This window comes from Schistocerca nitens, chromosome 12 (assembly GCF_023898315.1).
Source record: "Schistocerca nitens isolate TAMUIC-IGC-003100 chromosome 12, iqSchNite1.1, whole genome shotgun sequence".
Classification (NCBI taxonomy): Eukaryota; Metazoa; Arthropoda; class Insecta; order Orthoptera; family Acrididae; genus Schistocerca; species Schistocerca nitens.
In genome coordinates, this window is record NC_064625.1 from 138,619,106 (window position 1) to 138,642,200 (window position 23,095).

Consider the following 23,095-nt stretch of genomic DNA (forward strand, 5'->3'; position numbering starts at 1 on the left):
GAACTTTTTTCCCATTAAGTTTCATGAGAATGAAGCAAAGATGAAAAAATAGTTGTTTAGAGATTTCAGTAACATAATGAATGAGATAAACTGTGCTCGTTGGAAAACATGACAAACTTCAGATGTATCCAAGAGTTATATGTCAAATTGGACAAGCAGTATAGAATATTGTGGAAGATGGCAGAAATACAAATAACTTCTAATATTACCCGTCAGTCCCTCATGTTATCAGTGGATTTCTCAAGTTTGTTTAATGTTCACATTTTTATAATTAGTAAGTTCTTCATTCCTCCCTTCTGATAATTTTACTATGATGCAAGACATGTCGATATAATAAAAGTAATTAAACATAGTTGAAAGATAATAAATTGACAAATATATAGTTGTGAGACAGTTGCTTTCCCATGTTGTCAGTCTTAAAAATAGTTAAGTACTGATGATTCATAATGGAGACAGCTCATGATGGTGAAAGCACTGTTTTGGTCATGACAATTTTCTCATTGTATTGCCTTTTAGTATGAGTGAGGATAATTGTTTTATTATTCATTTATGTTAAATTTCTAATGATCTCTACTTCATAATCTAAATCTTTAGTGGTGTACATGATTACTTGAGGCATACTTTGATTGCTTCCTTTAAATATATTTCTTTCAGATCTCTCTAGTTATTTTCCTAGGTAGAAAATACTGTTTGTCAGCACTATGTTAACTTCCTGTTTAGTCTTCTAAGTTTTTTCATTGAAACAAATTTTGAAATGCTAAAATTTAAATCTGTCAAACTTTTGCAAGTTTCTCACCACTGTGTAGTGGCTGTTCATATTGCAAATTGCTTTGATTTTTAAAGCCTACTGTATATTGCTGTATTTCATGCCTGTTCGTGATTAAATATGTTAAGAGTTTAATTAATGTTAAGGGATGAGGCTGCAAAAAAATTTAAGCGCTGAAGAATTGCATTTACTGAGAGCTTTTATAAAATAATTATGGTGCATGTGATACTGTTTAGCCAAGTTTCTCACTTGATGACTAATTTTAAGGGAAAATGTTGAAAAAATTCTTAACACTTTGTAAATTCATTGTGTAATTGTTTTATGACAATAGGGCGGCTCAGCTGAGGTGGAGTTGGTGAAGGGCCAGTCCATAAAGCTGACGACAGACAAGGCTTACATGGAGAGGGGGACCTCTGAGACTGTGTACGTGGACTACGACAACATCCTGAAAGTGGTGAAGCCGGGAAACCGCATCTTCATTGATGACGGACTTATTTCTGTTATCTGCACCTCTGTAGGTGAGTAAAAACAAATGTGTGCGATACATCACTTTCCAAATTCCTGTGTCGTCTTTCTAAACACCTTGCTGACCTCCATCTGCATCAGTAGGTTGGGCACAGAAATTCAGTGGGAGAGAAAGTTAACTCATGAGATGCGGTGCAGTATCCGAGACAATACTTCAGTGTGTGAGGAGTGAGCTTAAAATTCATTAAGCATAAATTTAATTTAGGGTTTATAGTTCCCTAAAGGTCCCATCCTGGAGATAACATCATTAACTAATTACAAAGACTTAAAGATGTTAAGTTATACTAACAATTAACTGCATTAACTCTCCTAAAAGCTATTTATGTGTGATGGGTATAAATTGCATAATAAAATTAGTAGCAATGCTGCTACTTAAAGAAGTCTTGTTGATTTGAGCTATATCAAACTGTGCCTACTGCTACTTTCGGATACATACGTTTATATTATTTTGTAGTTGTTTATCATACGCTGAAGAGCCAAAGAAACTGGTACACCTGTCTAATATCGTGTAGGGTCCCCGCGAGCACGCAGAAGTGTCACAATAAGATGTGGCACGTGTTCCGGCATAACCACAAGTGTCGGAACAAAGATGAAAAACACAAGAGAAGAGAAGGCGGTGAAACGTCCGCCAATGGTTTGTTGATTAGGACCGCACCACCGGCAGGAGCGGCCTCTACAAGAGGAGAATAGAAGCGCTGCTCCTGCCAGTGTTGGCCACTCAGTATCGGCTCAGTATTCGTACAGTATGTGCACAGGCCTAGCCGAGAACGCTACAATAGCAGTTATTAGTGATCCACAAACTGCGTGTCAATCGTGCCTGTACATTGTATATAGCAAAGGACTCACCCATCGCTTGCAACACTATCGTTAATTCAAAGTTAAGTATTGTCAATCTGCTTTATTGAAATAAAACTACTAATGTTATTTGCTTGAATTGTTGTATATCATTCTGAGAACGCAGCATCCCTTGGGCATAGTATAGGCAACGAGTGGACAGGACCCCACAGCATGGACTCAACTAATGTCTGAAGTAGTGCTGGAGGGAATGGACACTATGAATCCTGCTGGGCTGTCCAGAAATCCATAAGAGTACGGGGCGTGTAGATCTCTTCTGAACAGCACATTGCAAAGCATCCCAGATACGCTCAATAATGTTCATGTCTGGGGAGTTTGGTTGCCGGCAGAAGTGTTTAAACTTGGAAGAGTTTTCCTGGAGCCACTCTGTAGCAGTTCTGGATGTGTGAGGTGTTGCACTATCCTGCTGGAATTGCCGAAGTCCCTCGGAATGGGCAATGGAGATGAGTGGATGCAGTTTGATCAGACAGGATGCTTACATACTTGTCACATGTCAGTCGTATCTAGACATATCAGGGGTCCCACATCACTTGCTCCAACGGTGGGGTAAGGTGGTGTCCTCCTGCTGGGTGCCTGGTCGTGTAGGAATATGGGGCAATGAACAGGCCGATCGGGCTGCCGAGGAGTCCTGCAGAGAGCAGGATGTAGTCCAGTGTCCTGTTCCCTTGCAGTCTGTCATTTCTGCACTCCACAAGAAGTGTATGGAGTTGTGGGAGGAAGAAAGGCTGGCGGCGACGGCCATTAAACTGCGGTTGGCGAAGTCGACAACTCGGACGTATCGTACCTCCTGCCGGGTGCTCAGGCGGGAAGAAGTGACCCTCACGCGTCTTCAGATTGGGCACTGTCCTCTCACACATAGTTTTCTGTTACGGCGGGAGGATCTCCCAATTTATGATGCTTGTGGTGTGCACATCTCTGTCCAGTACGCTTTAACAGACTGCATTTTATACCGTGATGCAAGGGCAGAAGCACAAGTTGGTGGGGATCTGCCCTGTGTTTTAGCTAATGAGACGTGTGTCTAGGGTTTTAAAGTTTTGTGATGTGTCTGTACTCTGGCCTAAACTCTTAGGCTGGAGGTTTTAGTGTATTGCAAAGTGACTAGCTCCTCCCTTTTTCCTTGTGGTCAGCCAGCCACTACCATCTGCTATATTGTTTTACCTCCCTCTACCTCTTTCTTCCTGGGTTGTCCATGTTTTACTGCTAGCGGCATGCTTCGACACACTTCCGTGTGGGTAGGCACATATTTTTCCACGCTAGTTTGTGTCTTACATTCTGTTTTATCTTACTGTTCTGAGTCTTTCCTCGACACCCATCTCAATCTGTTGCTGAGGGGGCGCTGAAGACCGTGCCATCGTGTGCCCTTAAAACCCTCTCCATCATCACATCACTCCAACTGCACACACTCCACATTATTATAGGGCCTTGACCCGCTTGAACAGTCCCCTCCTGACATGGATGCGTGGAGTTGTCTCCATACCCGTACACATCATCAGCTTGATACAATTTGAAGAGAGACTTGTCTGATCAGGCAACATGTTTCCAGTCATAAAGAGTCCAATGTTGGTGTTGATGGGCCCAGGGGAGGTGTAAAGCTTTGTGTTCTGCAGTCATCAAAGATACACAAGTGGGCCCCCGGCTCCAAAAACCCATATAGATGATGTTTCATTGAATGGTTCACCTACTGAAACTTGTTGATGGCCCAGCATTGAAATCTGCAGTAGTGTGCAGAAGGGTTGTACTCCTGCCACAATGAACAACTCTCTTCTGTCGTCATTAGTCTCATTCTTGCAGGATCTTTTCCCGGCTGCAGCGATATTGGTGATTCGATGTTCTACCAGGTTCCTGATAGTAACGGTACACTCTTAAAATGGTGGTATGGGAAAATCCCATACTGAAATTTGTCGTTACTAAAAGAAGTGTATGGTGAAGACTTGAACGTACACAAGTTTTTGAGTGGTTCAAGCAGTTCCAAGATGGGTGAGAAGACACTGAAGATGACTTGCGCACGAGATGCCCTTAACATGAAACCACGAATTACCTCATTTTTATTATTTTAACAGAAACTTAAAATGCAGACTATACTTGGACAACTTAAGAAGAGACCTTTGGAAAAATGAAAGCCCAATATATCTGTTTCAGCATGGATAGTTAAGTGTTTGGCTGCTAGAGAGCATCTGGTCCTACATTTGTAGCTTGCTGTCGTGTTTAGGTCGTAGTGGTTGCCTCTAGATACTGACTTTACTGCGTGCGACTTTAGGTACTTGACAACAAAACGTGTGCGTTCAGATTCTCTCCTGTGTAGTTTTTTAAGCAGTGCTTACAAGAAAGGATGGCTCTATTGGTCCTGAGTTTGACATAGAATTTAACCAGCTTGGAAAGTGAAGAACAATGTGATGTTACTTCGTTAGAGACTGAAAGTATAGACTGTTCGTCAGTTGAGTGACAAGTGTTCAGCAGTGGTAAGAGATAAGTATGTCCACTGTGCTCGAGCCAACTTCTACAAGGTTTCCGTTCACAGGAAACTATTATGATATAAATGGTTTGACATTGCAGCTACACAGAAACTAAAAAATGGCTTCCAGTACCAGAATATTTTAGTCAAAGTCCAGTGCACAAGTATACTCAGGATTTTATTATTGGCGACGTACAAAATTTTGTAACTCATTATTTTGAACTTCAAAATATCTCTTTATTTAATGTCGTTCATTATAGGATGTTTTTCAGCAATAAAAAAATATAGAAACCCTTTGAACATAATTTGAAGGGAAGAAAATTGTTAAGTGGTTAAACATCAAACACAGATGACAATATCAAAAAAGTAGGTAATATGATTTGATCTGACCATTGTTTAGGCATTCAGTTGACTGCTAAAGCTGTAGGAATTAACAAAGAGTGCATAAGGCAAAATTTACATAACCAATTTAAAATGAGAAAAGTGCATGCAAGCTAGTGCCAAAAATTCTCCTGATTGAGCAAAAATAAGCATGTGAAAACGAGTACTGATGCTTTGAAAACAATTGAAAATGATCCTAATTTCTTGGAGGGAAAAAATCTTGGTTTTTCACTTATGATCCAAAGGCTAAGCACCAATCCATTCATTAGAAGGGCCCAACTTCACGGAGACCGAAAAAACGTCAAATGAGCAAATCCAGATTTAAAGTGATGGAGTCATGGAATCGGGTATCTTGAAAGGCTTCCTAAAGGTCGATCTATTAATCAACATTAGCTTGTTGAGGTTCTTGGTCAGCTCTGAGACACAATAAGAAAGAAAAAGGCCTGAATTGTGTAAGAACAAGCGATGAGCTATGCAGTTAGACAACACACCAGCTGAGTCTGTATTTTCTGTTAAGAGGTTTCTAACAAAGTACAGCAGATCAGTGTTAGACCACCCACATTATTTTCCTGACCCAGTGTGACTAAGCAAGCTGGGATAATTTTAATTTCCCTCTTTTTTTGCCATTTTGCCATCTGCCTCCTTAAATTTCTTCTTCTTCTTTACTAATTCCCATTAACATATGTGAGTAGAGTCTGCATTTTCATATAAGAGAAAGATTGACCCTCAGTTTTAAAGAATATAACACCAGATCTAATTTTTTGCTTAGTTTTATTTATATATTTGATTTTCTAATTTATTTTGACTATTCGTAGTTAGTATCTTTTGTTACAGGGTGAAATTGGTAATTGTTTCGTAACGTAAATTCTATACTAATTTTAAACATTTGGAAGACGAAATACTAGTAACCTTAAAGGATCTATTTAGTTGTATTCAAAAACATGTTAGCAAAGCTGGCTCTTATTCCAAAGTAATTAACAGTTTTGTCCAAAGTATGTTTGCATACTTATATTTGTTAATTTTGTGATTTAAACACATAATTGAGCTTAACCCTTGTAGAAGAAGAAACTGTTAAAAAGAACCAGTTTTTCTATGTATTCAGTTGATTTAATGAGGTAAGTTTTAACTGTAACTTCTGTAAATTTAACTTTAAACTATGTGTAGTTGGAGCACCGATTATTGTGATGATATATAAAGGCCCGATTTTTGGTCACGAGACAGTCAGTCTACAGCAGAGTTTCAGACGAGAAACTTGTGTTGGTTAGAACAACAATGCTTCACCTTAACTGTGGAATAAGTGTTAAACAGCTAGGCCGTGTATAAAAACAGTGACAGTGTTGGCTCCATATGTACCTGATTATTCTTAAAGAACTGTGAACTTTGTGGTTAGATTTGACTGCTCATAGATGCTCAACAGGAAACTGTTGCAGCAGTATGTGGATGTTCACCTGCAAACTATTAATGAGGCTTATGGAAAGTTAAACAATAGTGCACTGGCCATATAAATGTGTATATGGGGGGGGGGGGTTGAGAAAAGTGAAAGAAAGACAGTGAAACCCAGCTGTGCATCTGTGGGCTACATCATTTAAAGTAGTCCATGTTTGACTTTCACGCCCAATTTTCCAGCCAGTACATAAACACAGAGGACGACAAAATAAGAAATAAAGCAGGCGGAACCACTACACTAGTACCATTTGATTTATCTATTTATGAAAGTCAAGCCTTCATTAAAAGGAATAAGATTTCAGTCCACCACAGCAGGAAAAGTGGTGTGTGCCATCAAGGAGCTCTGAGAGGAAGTCTAACAGCACTGTTTCCATTAATGAAAAATGTGCATGGAGTGCTGTAGAGATGGAGGAGTCGAGTACATTTAGGGCGACAATAACTAAATACGAATGTTTCTACAGGGTGTATACACCCTGAGACAACCGGGAAAAACTCGGGAATTTTTTCATCTGGGAGAAAACCAGGAAAAACCTGAGAATTTTTTAGAATTCCGGGAATTTTTCATTGTTTTAGTTTTCAGTTAAATTTTCGTAATTTTGACTGGTAAGAAATGATACTCTAACAGAGAATTTGACTGTATCCTGCCACTGCAGAACAATACTGCTGCCGTAAAACATAAACGAGACAAAAAAATTAAAATAAAACTTAAGTCCAAAGGAAATGAGCCATTTACCAAAACAAAACACAGTGCACGCATAAGCGTCTACCGACAGCGAAATGTGTCAAAGGCTACAGGACGAAGACTATGCAATTCTTCATAACAACCTGCTTCCGATGACTGTAATGCCACAACTGTTCACATAAAGTTTGTTTGAAGAGTTGCTAGCGGGCTGTTGCATGTGCACTGTTGAGTCGCGTATGAGCAGTACCTTCTACCACGTCTGCCTACTTGAAGTGTGATTGTTAAGTGTGTTAGCTGTATCAGCAGTACCAACAAGCTGCCAGATGCTACCCGGAGAAATTTTTCTGGTGTGCCCAAGCTGCTAGATTCGCACATGCACAAAGCAGTCCGAGTTGTAGTGGGGAGGGGAATAGTCTCCACTTTTAGTGATTTTGCTATTTACTCTTTATTTACAGCTCTCATCTTAAATGAAAACAAAATATAATTCTGTGGCCTGGAGCTATCAAGTAAATTAAAATAATTCACATAATTACACAAGGCTAAAATAGTCATTAGTTTGTTTTCTGATTTTGATTTTTCACATTTTTGGCAGTCAAAGCATTAATCGCCTTGCAGAACGATGAAGTAATTTTTGTCTATGCGCTAAAGAAATTTGCCTTTCATTAGTCTTTTTCACAGTGGCAGTAAATTTATTTGAAACGAAATGATTCATTCCACACCATTGGCTAGTTTAAACTATTTGCTAAATTTCAAATGCACATTTTCATCTTCCGGCATGTATGGCATTACGCCATAATAAAGAACCTAACACGAGACAATACAGTACCGGTACTCAAAGAAAATTTGCATCCCGAAAACTTTATCAGGTTGAGGCCTACATCTTGTGAATCTGGACACTCTTTAAGCCGAATTATGTATTTTAGTATTATTTACGAAATTCCGATGTTTTTGGTGTATCATGTGATGTTCCGTTTTGTTTGACTTGATGTTAGATCTCCTAATGCTATGCAAGATATGTAAATGCTATATACATACGAACATACAGGCTTCCTACGTCATCGTAGTTGTGCATGGGCAGTAACACCTGTTTTCTGGTGGTGTCTAATTGGTGAAATGAATTCTAACAAGTCACAGGAATATATTGCAAATGGTGGTGTGAAAATCGTTACTTTCAAAGTAAATTTAATTTTGTGCAAGGTGAATTATGTTACGTACGAGAGTATCCTTTGAATTTCTTAAGTCGCAGAGCGTTTGACTCTCGTTTAAAGCTTAACACTTTTGAAGACCAGACATTTGTCATCATTTAAAATTTTACTGGCACATTTGCATGATGTATCTTAATGTGTAACACATGCAAAAAAAGACAAATACTATACTTGAAAGCTTAGTTTTTCTTGTAGCTACACTGTGTACATTTAGACCATTAATTTTTTCTATTTGTCTGTGACTATACCCACATCTCTTATGAGGCTGAAAGTTTACTGTTTGATGTTACGGTTCCTCACACAGTTTAACAGGATACGTTGTTTGTTCCCAGCCCCACCTCACTTGGTGTGCACTGTGGAGAATGGAGGAATGCTGGGATCTCGCAAGGGTGTTAACCTGCCTGGCCTCCCTGTAGACTTGCCAGCTGTTTCTGAGAAGGATAAAAAGGACCTGCTGTTTGGTGTGGAGCAGCAGGTGGACATGGTGTTCGCATCATTCATACGGAATGCGGCAGCTCTCCAGGAGATACGCAGTGTCATGGGTAAGTTTCCTATCGGTCGAGTGTATCGACGTAGCTGCAGGATTTGTTAACCCTTTAGACCAAATTAATTTCTGTGTCCCATAGTCAACACTTTCTTGGCCACCTGGTGAGTAAGCTAATTTTTGTCATTTTCTCTTTGTTCATAGTTTCATAATTTGTGTGTTTGGATTTGAGATAGAATAAATGTAGGGACCATCTTAAGCACTGTATTACACAGTGCGCCTAAACCGTACAGCTATGCACCAGCGCCCCTAACGGGCATACCTGTAACTACAGGCTGGTTCACTTCCGACCTGTTATACCGTCCGCACGGGATATATCTAGTGTGCATGCACAGCAGTAGACGGTATGTGCGAGCAGCAGGCGATTCGTGCGAAAAGAAAATAGAGCTGTCCGATGTCTCGTAAAGTCGTTCAATCTACCGCGCGCATTTCAAGGGTGACCATATGATATACTGGAGTGTCATAGGTTCAGATTATTTCTGTGAGCTCAAGGTTCCTGTTAAATAAGAAATTGTTTTTTACCGTTATTTATTAAGTAATTGTTTTTGTCTTCTGTAGGTTAGTACTGTTCTGAATTACAGACTCAACAGTTTATTGTTAAGACACTTAGTTACACAGGTATATGTATATTGAAATTTAAATTTATACAGCACATTGCACATGAAGGATCCACTTAATTTTGGAGGTATTGGCTCGGCAGTGACAGTGACAGTAAATCTTCAGATTAGGGCAGGACGGCAACTAAAACAAGAAGTCAGACGTTGTTGGGATCGACCCTGGCTGAAAAGGGATGAAGGCAGGGGAATACGAGGGCCGTTCAGAAAGTAACCTCCGGTTGATTTAAAAAAATACACCAAGTTAAATAAAAATATTTTAATATATACATCTTACAACTACATCTTTGCACTATTTTTCTACATAGTCTCCATAGCGATTGAGGCACTTATCGTATCTCTTCACAAGCTTTGAAATTCCTTCTGCGTAAAAATCACCCGCTTGTGCCTGAAGCCAGCCTGTGACCGCATCTTTGAGCTCTTCGTCATCAAACCGCTGTGACCCGAGCCATTTCTTCAAATGCATGAAGAGGTGATAATCACTTGGCGCCAGGCCTGGGCTGTAAGGTGGATGGTTGATAACGTCCCACTTGAAGGACTCAAGAAGGGCCGTTGTTCTGCGAGCAGAGTGAGGACGGGCGTTATCGTGCAAAAAAACGATACCGGAAGTCAGCATACCACGGCGTTTGTTCTGTATAGCCCGTCGTAACTTTTTTATTGTTTCACAGTACACGTCTTGATTAATGGTCGTACCACGTTCCATGAATTCAACCAACAACACCCCTTTGGCATCCCAAAACACCGTTGCCATCAGTTTTCTGGCAGAAAAATCTTGCGAGGCTTTTCTTGGTTTGGTAGGCGAATTTGAATGTGCCCACATCTTTGATTGTTCTTTTGTCTCAGGGTTCACGTACTTAATCCAGGTTTCGTCACCGGTCACGATTCTGTTTAACAATGGTTCTCCTTCGTCCTCATAACGTGACAGAAAGTCTAATGCAGAGGCCATTCTTTGAGTTTTGTGGTGGTCGGTAAGAATTTTGGGCACCCATCGTGCACAGAACTTACGGTAACCCAATCTTGCTGTCACTATCTCGTACAAGAGAGTCTTAGAAATCTGTGGAAAACCAGTAGACAACTCCGACATTGAGAAACGTCGATTTTCACGAACTTTTGCATCAACTGTCTGAACGAGTTCGTCAGTCACCAATGATGGTCTACCACTCCTCTCTTCATCATGAACGTTTTCTCGTCCACTTTTAAATAAACGTACCCATTCACGGACAACTCCTTCACTCATAACTCTTGGTCCGTACACGGCACAAAGCTCACGATGAATAGCTGCTGCAGAATATCCTTTGGCTGTAAGAAACCTTATGACAGCATGCACTTCACATTTGGCGGGGTTTTCTATTGCAGCACACATTTCAAACTGCCACAAAAACTAAACTAGCGCAGGTACGACGTTCACTCGACCACGGCTTGATGTCGACTGACCTGTTGAGTGCGTGAACGCACAGATGGCGTCGCTACTCCCCCCACAACCCGCACTGTGACCAATCGGAGGTTACTTTCTGAACCGCCCTCGTATATTCACTGTTAATAAAAGAACGGAGGCCTGAAGATTCGCAAGAATTTCGGAACTTCTTTAGGATGCACATAGCTTGTTTTGAGAAGCTGCTGTTTGATAGAAGACTGATTTAGCAAGCGCAACACAGTCACGAGGGAGGCTATCTCACATTCTCGAAAGTAAGAATTAAATCATATGCTTATACGTTTTGTGATCGTACCAGCCTAGATCACTGATAAAATACCAGTAAACGCCCTGTTATGTTGCAGGCTGGTTACAACATTACATTTCCTGGTGAATGGGGAATCTTTTAAGTCTGGCTTTTAGCCACAGAAGAGCACAGCTCACCATTTCAAAAGTTGTTGTGAATGTATGTGCTGCAATTTGCAGCACTTCAAAGGACCAGTACTTAAAGGTGTACTTATATTACTTGTCAAAGTTCTGAATATACGGTATTTGTGCTGCTCAGAGTTTTTCAGCCCTCTTCTGTCGCACTGGGTGAAACTACAGACTTCTTCGCCTATTACTGCCAGTTTCTCTTTTCTGGCATGCTGAAATAAATTAGAGATGCAATCAAAACGAACATGAACTTTTGTAAGCTAAGGCATTACGATACAAATCGAAAATCACCGTGTGGCATATTATGCGTATTACTCAGAAACAAATGATTGCAGATGTATCGTATTATACTACAGAGTCACACATACACCTTTCCTCGCTGTATGCTTGAATTAAGACGCTTGACGCCTCTTTGCTCCATTTCATTTCTAGAATACGAAGTAATCAATAGAAATAATGCTTTCACAAACAGCTAGTATAAAAGAAAGTCTACTGGCAAAAAAAAAAAAAAATTCTCTACATTTATGAAAACTTAATTACTGAAAAATGCGGAAGATCTGAAATGAGCTAGTAGCCACCAAGCAATAAACAAATAACAAGCAGAAACACTGTGGTAGCCCCTTGTGTGCATGCGCATTTTATCGCTACCTAGTGCACATGCTCGGATCGGCAGCAGTTTAGATCTGCTCTCTATTCTGGCGCACAGATAATGTCTGCTAATTTTTGTAGTTTGACCTGTTCTACTGCTAGATGGCCGTCGCGGTAGACCAGTACCATTCGCGACGGATCATCGTGTAATACCCGCTTTATAATGAAAGGGCTGAGATCACTAAAAAGAAGAGGATAAGAAATAATACTGTGCAGTAAATTGAAACACTAAGCAGCACACAAAGGTAAAAATAGCTTTTGCTAAGGAAATGTCGTGGAAAAAATTCATGGAAGAATTAGAAGATAGTTTCAGTGTGACAAGATGGTATACTGAATACTACATAACAGGAGTGGGGGAAAAAAATAGTCCACAAAGAAGGAAAGCCTGTGTGTAAGAAAGAAGTGTAGAAAGTGTGGAAACAGTATTACCAAAATCTATATGAAGGATAGGTGTAACGTAGTAGAGGAAAACGAAAGAAATAAGAGGAAAATATGTGTAAACAGCTTGATGAAATAGGAAGGGAAGATACGCATGTGTTGGATATAAAGTTGTGTTAGAAGTGATAAAAGACAAAATTTCTTGAATAGATGACATTTCATTGGAAATAATTAATCCTGCAGCACCTGTTGGAGTTAGTGGCCATATAGAATGAGGATACTGTGAACTTATGGAGAGAGTGCTGATTATTGCATAAAGCCAATAGTTTTAAAAGGGTGCTGTGTAAGATTTACAGAGAAATGGCATTACTGTGCATGAAGATTAATTAAAAGATAATTTTGGAGAGAATCGAGAAGAAGATAGAACAACAATTAAGAGAACGGGATTTTGGTCGGGAAGATCAACTACAGATAGCATACGTGTAGCTAGATATGTGTTAGAAAAGAAACAGAAATTTTGGAAAGACATTGTAGTTTCATCCATAGACATAGCTAGAGGGGATGAGGTATGACAAGGTTCAAATAGACTGGAATTTGTAAGGGAATGCAGCTCAATCATAAACATGTTTAACAAATGTTTAGAATAGAGGGGTTAGACAAGGAAGTTTGTGGTCACCAGTGCGCTGTAATAGTCCTGGTGCTATTTTTGCCCAGTGATGTGCTATTTATGATACCGCATTATAGTCCATTACATGGTCAATGAGCTGTCATTTTAGGAGTACACACGATCCTCAGACTTGAAGGGAAAAAAAGTCAAAATGCCGTCCAAACATTCATTAACAGTTATGAATATTAGTAAACTACCATACTCAGGGTTCAACACTTCCCATCCAGTAAATGACAAATTTCGTAATATTTCATAAAAATTGCTGATTCCATGATTTGTCTAAAAACTATCAACGTCATGTTATTTTTTGAATTCTTTTTCGTGAAGTTTTTCTGTCCCTGTGTATCATGTATTTTGGAACTGGAAAGACCACCCTATACTAGTCATATTATCTACAAATTTCGACATACGGCGGAAAGTTGGACCTGGATTGTGAAAGATCTGAGTAGAACAAAAGTGAAGGATGTGCTCTCTATCAGGCTCCTGTGTAAGATGAGAAGGGACAGAATAGACAATGAAACGATGCAAAACACTCTTCAGATCAACCCCTAAAAGAAACTGTGGAGGAAAATATATTTAATTTTGTAATTTTTTTTTCTATTTATTTTAGCAGAAATGCGTACAAAACATGCACCTTTGTTTAAAAATATCCCAGGAATCGAACCCCAGCCACCTATGTGTAGGTGAGAATTCTACCACGAAGCAAAGTAGCCTGGCGTAAAATGGCATTGTTTATGGTATTATAGATGAGAAAACTGACTGACTGAAATTTTCTTAAGTATTCCCCCACCTGAATTGTACTGTACTGTACTGCTTTGGATAATTGCTATTTAAGTTCTGAGCTACATGTACAATAAATACAAAAAATTAATTGGTGTGTGGTCTCCTTGTCGGGCATCTTTGGCAGTTGTTGTTTTTACAGGTGTGTCATTTATATATGTGAAAATAATCCTGACTTCAATATCGGCTAACCCACACCTTATTCCCCAGTCTCCCTTTTCCTGTATTTCACAATCCCTTCCTAACCCACTCCTTCCCATCATTGTGCTCTGCATAAACTTACTCCTCATGGTGCCTGTGTGTTGTGTTCCTATCCCGTGCCTCTCCAATCCGCATTCCTATTTTGCACATCTGCTGTCTCCCTCAGACTGTCAGCCACACTTCCCCAACCCAATCTCCCTCTTTTCTCCCCTCACCCACCCCACCTGATAACTCTTACCCTAATCTGTCTGCTGAATTGCAGTCCTGGCATTGTGAAATAAATTACCGTAACTCCGATCCTTCGCAGATTCCTGATATTAAATGTCTCCATTTTATTTTTTGCAAATTGTTTACTTTTTTGATTGGTAAGATTAAAATTGTGTCTGAGCTGTGATGGAGTGTCATAGTAGTCTGTTCATGAAAATAATCAATATTTGAAAATATAAATAATTGGACAGATAATTATACTCGCCAAGAAGCAGCAGAACAACACACAAATAAAAGGTATTACAGTTGGCTCGTTTTCAGTCAGTGGATCTTTCTGGATGAACGGTTGAAGGGCAAGGAAGAGGGGTGAAGGAAAAAGACTGGTAAGGTTTAGGAAAAGAGGTAGAGTTTGAAAATGTCACCCAGAAACCCAGGTCAGGGGAGAGTTATGGGACGGGTGAGAAGGAAAGACCGACTGTTGGGAATGCAACAGGCAAGATTTTAAAAATCTGAGAGCTTAGGTGGAAGACAGGGTAATGTGCGAGATGATGATTACTGCTAAAGCCCCATGCACAAGTTAATAAGAGTGACAAGCTAAGTGCATTGTATGTAATAGAGGCGGGAGGGGATGTGAAAAATACAGGTCAGAAAATGAAAGATGTAGGAAACTAAAAGAGTGAAGAAAGGAATAATGTGGAAAATAGAGACTGGAGAAATTAATGTAAATTAAGGCCAATTGGGCAGTGAGAAGTGAGGACATGTTGTAGTGCCATTTCCCACCTGCAGAGTTGTGAGAAACTGTCTCTGGAGGAAGTATTCAGATGACGTGTGGTGAAACAGGTCCCAAGGTGAAGATTGTCATGCTGTAGAGCATGGTCAGCAACAGGATATTGTGTGCTGCCTATGCTCATTCATCGTAACTTATAACATGGTGGTAGTCTGCTATTGTAAAATGCCGAACACTGTTTACATAACAGTTGGCATATGACATGCCATTTCACAGTTCTCTCCTTTTGCCAGTTGCAGGGTGGGTATAGGTGGTGTTAGGAGAGTGCATAGGGCAAGTCTTGCAGCGGGGACAGTCACAGGGGTAGGGAGATGGGTGCAGGAGCAGCATAGGGTTTGACAAGGATATTGCAGAGATTTGGAGAGCGACGAAAGGCTGTTCTAGGTTTGGCAGACAAAATCTGACAGAATGGACCTAATTTCAGTGCATGGCTTTGGGCAGTCATTGCCTCGTTGAAGTAGCGGATTAATACAGGGTGTCCGGAAAGTCTTTCCCTGGTTACATAAATTGATAACTCAGGCTAGAAGTAAGATACAAATATGAAACTGCTGTCTAATTGTTTACAAACTATCAAAGTTTGTTGTTTTTTTTTTCCCCACACTTCAGTAAACTTCCACATGAGCACCCTTGGTAGCACGTAGCACATGTAGGCGATATTCAATTTCCGTCCACACATTAGCCAACATCACTGGAGGGATCGATTCAACGACTGAGGTTATCCGTCACCGCAGGGTTTCAAGATCTGGTACACGTAGACTTCGTCCTCGACATAACCCCATAAAAAGAAGTTTAATGCGGTTATGTCAGGAGCTCGTGGAGGCTAAACCGTTGGCCCATCACGACCAATCCATCGCCCAGGAAAGGTCGTATCGAGATAGGCATGGACGTCCAAACCCCAATGAGACGGTGCACCGTCTTGCTGAAACAAGACATCGGGGTGATACTGAAGCAGCTGAGGAACAGCAAACAGTTGCAACATGTCCAGATACACTGCAGATGTGACGGTAGCCTCAGTGAAGAAGAATGGCCCGATAATTCGATTGTGCAATAGCGCGCACCAAACATTCACCTTTGTACTGCCTCTGGTGCACTCCATGACCTCGCCAGGCGGTTGTGAACCCCAAATGCGCACATTATGGCGATTCACTACTCGACTGACAAAAAAGGTCGGAAAAGACAATTCGTCTGAGATAACCATCATCGCCCTCAATACGTGATAGCATTTTGAACGCAAAGTCATATCGACGTGTACTGTCATTGAGCAACAAGGCCTGAACGATTTGCACTTTGTATGCACGAAACACTAAACATTTGTGTAAAATGTCGTGGAGAGAGCTTTTTGGCATCTATAATTCATGTGAGGCCCTGCGCACAGATTTCTTCGGACTTTGCAGAAAAGACTGCCTTACAGCTTCCACCCTGTCTGCTGAGGTTCTCGGTCGACCAGACCTCGGAAGGTCAGCAACCGATCCTGTGTTCTTGAATTTCTCATCCCAGGCTTTAATGCTCTTGACATCAGGTGGATTCCTTCCAAATGTTGTCTGGAAGTGTCTCTGCACTGTGGTTGGTGATGGTCTCTCATGGTACCAAAGGACACACTGTGCCTTCTCCTGATTGGTTAACATGGCTTCTTGAGCACTGCACCTCATCAACTACTTATGTACTGCGAACCTGAAACAGAAAAAAAACTTTGATAGTTGTAAACAATTTGACAAGTTTCATATTTGTATCTTACTTCTAGCCTGAGTTATCAATTTATGTAATCAGGGAAAGTCTTTTCGGACACACTGTACATTCGAGGCCAGGATAACACTGAGTGACAAGTGGGGTACACCGAAATTGTTCCAGTACCAGGATTGGATGTAATGGCTTGGGAAATCTGCTTTGGGATAGTTACATCCAGTGAAGGCTGAGGTCGAAGTGGTGGTGTATTTTTGTAGAGTCTGCATCCCAACAAATAAATTTGCCTCGAATGCTAAGGCTGTATGGGAGGAAATGTTTAGTTTTTCTTCTACTAGCAAGGTATTATAAACAGTGTTTTGAGTTCTGTCAGGAAAGAATGTAATGGCAACTTGTTTTGAATTTTCAGGCGAAGGAGGAAAGAAGATTCTTATTATCTCAAAAATTGAAAACCATCAGGGAATGGTTAACTTGGATGAGATCATAGAGGCATCTGATGGCATCATGGTGGCCCGTGGTGACCTGGGTATTGAAATTCCTCCTGAAAAGGTCTTCCTTGCTCAGAAGGCAATGATTTCCAGGTGCAACAAGGTAAGAGTTTTGGAAATCAACAAGCCTGAAAGATTCTAGTTAACGTGTTGACTTGTTAGAATTATAAGGAAAAAATTATTCTTTATAATGGAAAAATATTAACAGGTCTAATGTACCTGCTTCATTAAAACGTTACAAAATTTTGATGTTTTTCATGAAAACTGGTTGTCAGTTTTTTACTTTGCTGAACAACCAAAACATATCACCACATGCTGGTGGTGAATTGGAAATTGTTAGACAAACAATAAAAAAAAATACAGTAATGATTCACAGTTCTCTGGTGCAATATTAACTGGACCTGAATTATTAATCGATGATAACCTGATGGACTTTTACAGTTGTCATGTGCAAGGCTGTTAAATTTTCACTGCTCCCTGATTGATGAAAAATACTCAAGAATCGGTCAAACAACCGTCTTGTAAGCCACTTCCTTCATGGATGAATTACATTTCCTTAAGATTCTTCCTACGAATCTGTTCTGCATCTGCTTTTAAAACTATTTATTTTACGTACATATTCCACTTAAGGTCATTCTGGATAGTTTTTCCTATATATTTTACAGTATGCACCAGCTTGAGGAATGTGGTAAGAGTAAAGAACAAAAGACAAAAAATATTGTAGCTCAATCTGTATACTGTAATAACAACTATCACCATATAAATCAGAATATAGATGTGATATCTGCCTCAGAATGTGGAAGCAAATTTAGCTAATAAACGCAATTTCATGGTGAATTGTTTTATCAGAGATAGTACAAAATAGCTTTATTTTCTATATATAAATAATGAAAATCACACATTTCGATTATTGGTATTGCAGATCATCTCCCAGTTTGGAAAGATAATGTGCACAAAAAATGTTTGAAAAATAACAAGTGGGTGGATGTAATTTATCATTGTGCTCAGTGCTCTGTTGCAACACCAGTTTTCAACGGTTCTGTATAAGATACCAGGTGTACCGGTATGAAGCTTTCGCAACAAACTGTTGCCTCATCAGGAAAGAGGGAAGGAGAGGGAAAGACGAAAGGATGTGGGTTTTAAGGGAGAAGGCAAGGAGTCATTCCAATCCCGGGAGCGGAAAGACTTACCTTAGGGGGAAATAAGGACGGGTATACACTCGCGCACACACACACATATCCATCCACACATATACAGACACAAGCAGACATATATTGGAATGACTCCTTACCCTCTCCCTTAAAACCCACATCCTTTCGTCTTTCCCTCTCCTTCCCTCTTTCCTGAGGAGGCAACAGTTTGTTGCGAAAGCTTGAATTTTGTGTGTCTATCGACATTCCAGCGCTTTCGTTTGGTAAGTCACATCATCTTTGTTTTTAGATATATTTTTCCCACGTGGAATGTTCCCCCCCTCCCTCTCTCTCTCTCTCTCTCTCTCTCTCTCTCTCTCTCTCTCTCTCTCTCTCTCTCTCTCTCTCTATATATATATATATATATATATATATATATATATATATATATATATATATATATATATAACACTAGTTTTGAATTGAAAAGTAAAAACATTTTATTCAAAGTACTGACCATTGCTTTCTATACATTTGACCACCTTTCTGGCAATTTGTGGACACCACGCCAATAGAAATGTTAGTCTTTTGAAGCAAACCAATCAGACACCTAATTTTCAACTTTTCGTAGGAATCGAAGTGTTCCTCAGCCAATGCGTGCCCCCAGTGATGAAAACAAATGGTAGTCGGAAGGGGCCAAATCTGGTGAATATGGCGGGTGGGGTAGCAGCTCCCAGCCAAGTGTTTTGATTGTATCCTGAACCAGTTTTGCTTTGTGTGCAGGTGCATTGTCGTGTAAAAAAAATACGTTGCCGTGCCTTCTGGCCCATTCTGGTCTTTTTTCAATCAATGCATAGTTCCAGTTGATCATTTGTTGTCTGTAGCAATTAGTATTCAGTTTCACCGGGTTTTAGAAGCTCGTGATACACCACACCTTTCTGATCCCACCAAACACAGAGCACTGTCGTCATGCCGAATCACTCTGGTTTTGCAGTCGATGTTGATGGTTGTCCCGGATTAACCCACAATTTTTCGCATTTAGGATTCTTAAAATAAATCCATTTTTCATCGCCAGTAACAATTCGATGCAAAACTGATTTTCTTTCATGTCTTTGAAGCAAACTTTGACAAATGGTTTTTCGGTTTTCCATCCGTCTTTCATTCAATTCATGTGACACCCATTTTCCACAATTTTGGATCTTTCCCATAGCTTTCAAACGGTCAGAAATTGTTTGTTGTGCAACATTTAGCATTGCTGCCATTTGCTCCTGACTAAAAGTATCATCTTCATCCAATATTGCTTGCAATTCCGCATCTTCGAACTTTTTTGGTGGTCTTCCAAGTTCTTCATTTCTTACGTCAAAATCATTATTTCTGAACCATAAAAACCATCTTTTGCATGTTGCTTCTGATAGAGCACGATCACCATATGCCTCGACAAGCATTCGATGCGACTCTGCATCACTTTCTGGTACAAAATCCGACATTAACACGATGAAATGTCATACCAACCAAACAAAAAAATTTAAGGCTCGTTCACAACAAATGTTCCCTATCGACACATTTGTATCTTGATGCTCATTTCATACCGATATACCTGGTACATGCCAGATAATCCAGTGTATAAGGGACAGTCAAATGAAAACTGAACACCCAGCAGAATGAGACCATGGAATGGTTCATTTCGAAAGAAATCACCACACATATTGAGACATTTGTCGCCCTGGGAGATGAGACGGTCAATTCCTGTTTCATAGAACACGGTCAGCCCCTGATGGGTCCACAACTGCACCCACTCTCGCATTTCGTGAAACTGACATCCGTGTGCGACTTTCTTCAGCTCACTAAATGTGTGAAAATTGCGGTGTAGGATCGAGGCTGTATGGAGGGTGCTGCAGTGTTTTTTGACCAAATTGCTGAAGCGTAGCAGTGTGGAGGTGGGTGTTACCGTGCAACAGGGATTCCATTTGACAGCCTGAGGGCAAACAGCAAAGCCATCAGTAGAAACTTCCCCATCTCCCCCCTCCAAGGAAATCCAGAGCTGTTCGCACAAGTTTCTGTAAGGTCACTAGGACCTCATTTAACTGCAGGCCCCCTCCACATGACAAGTTTGTCGAGCTTGCATCCACAATCAGTGCACAGCACTATAGACACCGACAGACTATAAAGTCCAAACATCAGATGGAACCATTTTCTTAAATCATCCATCCCCATGCTGTGAATTGGATGAAGGCTACACTACACTTTAGCTTGGGAAACTGTGCGACACCCTCCATACAGCTCAGATTTTCACCATGTGATTTCTGCATCTTTGGTAACCTGAAGATAGATGTGTGGACTTGGTTTGTCGAATGAGGAAATCAAAGAGTGGGTGCTGTTGTAGCTCAGTGACCGATCACGTTCTATAGAATATGGGAACTGATCATTGTCTCCCCATGGGATAAATGTCTTAATGCATATGGTGATTACTTTTAAATGGAGCTGTTGATTGATTGATTGATTTCTTTATTAATCCATGTAACAATTTACATTGTGTGAATTTAGTCAGCAAAATCATATACAATACAATATACCTACAATTTATACACACAAAATTAATATTTACACACATTTTTAAAGTACCTTACATTGGTTTTATATCCAGGGGGACACCTATATTTACATAATTTGGGTCTGAAGTATACTTTACAATATAGTTTGAGCAGCTTGAAATATGTGAGATGTCAGTTATGTCTTCTATTTTTTAGATATGACTGGAACCATTTTTTCACAAGTCCCCTTATTCCCAGTTCATCTGTTGTGGTGGGTGTTTAGTTTTCATTTAATGCCCCTCATAGATGTCTGTCAGCTAAAATTCAGAAGTTGGTATAACACACACTTGAACGGGGCAGTTTTAGGTGGCAGGTGTTTCGAACTGGGGTAGCATCAAATGCCAGTAGATGTCTTGCCTGAACTACTTTGACACTCCTAATAGCAGAAAGCAGCTGCACGGTATCCATTACCAAGTTCTTTGTATTGCGTGTTGCTCATTTGTTTTTCTTATTTTGACGATCCTAGTTGATGCGTGTGGCCAACTGCCTTTTTATAGTGTCTGCACTCTGCACTGTAGCATGTGGGAAAAAATCTATAAACATTTTTAGATTGTGCTGTAAGTCTTCCCCTAACAAATGAAGTTATGCTAAGTACATTGTCAGTTCTATCTGGAGTATTGTCAAGTGTAGGTTGCATGGGTAGGATTGCCTGCAAAAGATATAAATCAATATCCTGCAGACGTAATTATCGAATTGGGTGTGGGAAGAAAAATGTTGAAATACATTAAATCAATGAGGCTCTCTGTTCACCAGTGGGAAAACGCTCCTTATTCTAAACAAAAACTGGCATTTGTTGGAAGCTTAAATGGGGCCAAAAGAAGGAAGAAGCAAAACATTCCAGTCGTTAGGCTCCACAGTTCTCCCCTTTTTTAAGTAGATTTCAAAGCATTAAGGTTTCGTCTTAAGGCACTTAGTGACACTCTAATTTACAAAAAAATTTAGATGCAGATTTTTTAACTGCTTTCTCCTTGCTTGTAATAGATAGCTACTGTATCTCAAATTGATAGCTTAATATACTAGATTAAATTATTTTTCGCAGAAATAATAGCTACTGGCCTTTGTAAACTCAGTCCCATTTACAGTAAATCTGTTAGGATTAGGACTTGAAATTACGGCAACAACTCGTGTTTAAAGAACAACTTTATTCGTAAAGGATCGCACACTGAACAAGGAACACACACTGCTAGGACAACTGTGTACATAACATCGTCTGTGGACACCAACGATATTATGTGACGGTAAAATTTGAATCTCAACAAAATCATTAGACGAAAATTTAGTCCTGTAGATATATTATTGAGGAAATTCTGGTATACTTTTAGGGCTTTATAGCAGTGTTACGAATTGCGTAAATCTGCTTCAGTCTTCCTTCGATTTGGATGACTAGACAGGACCGTATTTAATTTCTTTCTAACATTATCCCTGAAACAGTGGTCATTTCCTTCTACAGGTCGGGAAGCCAGTCATCTGTGCGACACAGATGTTGGAGTCCATGGTGAAGAAGCCCCGACCCACGAGGGCCGAAACCTCGGACGTGGCAAATGCCATCCTGGACGGTGCCGACTGTGTCATGCTGTCTGGTGAGACTGCCAAGGGAGACTACCCCCTGGAGTGTGTGCTGACCATGGCAAACATCTGCAAGGAGGCAGAAGCGGCCATCTGGCAGAGGCAGATCTTCAGCGACCTCAGTTCCAAGGTGAGCTAGGTGTAACAGCTATCAGTAAGTTTTGCTGCAATGTCAGGGCCATAATACAATAATTCAATTGTGACGATTCTGAATTGTGGTGATTAGCTAGGGCAAAATAAGTTCTCAACCAGCAGGCAAGTCGTAACATCGTAGAAAGAAGTGTGCTTCAGAAAATTTCACATGCAGCACAATATTCTGTACTAACCCTTAAAGCCAGTAGCTTCTGTAGTAATGCCTACTCCACAAAGTTTGTGTCAAGTTTGAAATTCTGTGTTCATTTGTTATATTGCCTACAGTAACCCTCATATGCAGTGGTTATTAATGAAGCTATAAATGCAATATCAATCAGTTAAACTGAGTACTGTGCCCAGTGAGATTATCAATATGGTTTCACATCCCTATGCCTCAGAAGATGTCACATACATCTCTTTGACTATCATTAATTCAGGATTTGAATGACTCGCAACAACGTAATATAATATTTTGTCCCAGTTTCACATATTACATTAATCCATACCCACAACTTTTCTTGGCT

At 40.1% G+C, this 23,095-nt stretch overlaps 1 protein-coding gene across 4 annotated transcripts in view; it reads left to right on the plus strand.

Moving 5' to 3' along the window:
• LOC126215045 (pyruvate kinase-like) overlaps positions 1–23,095 on the plus strand; it is a 127,676-nt gene that overhangs the window by 95,053 nt on the left and 9,528 nt on the right. For all 4 annotated transcript variants that reach the window (XM_049941685.1, XM_049941686.1, XM_049941684.1 and 1 more), the window contains 4 exons: positions 1,098–1,284; positions 8,645–8,854; positions 17,074–17,255; positions 22,324–22,569. In XM_049941685.1, the coding sequence (XP_049797642.1) occupies positions 1,098–1,284; positions 8,645–8,854; positions 17,074–17,255; positions 22,324–22,569 (825 nt within the window). The remainder of the gene's footprint in view (positions 1–1,097; positions 1,285–8,644; positions 8,855–17,073; positions 17,256–22,323; positions 22,570–23,095) is intronic.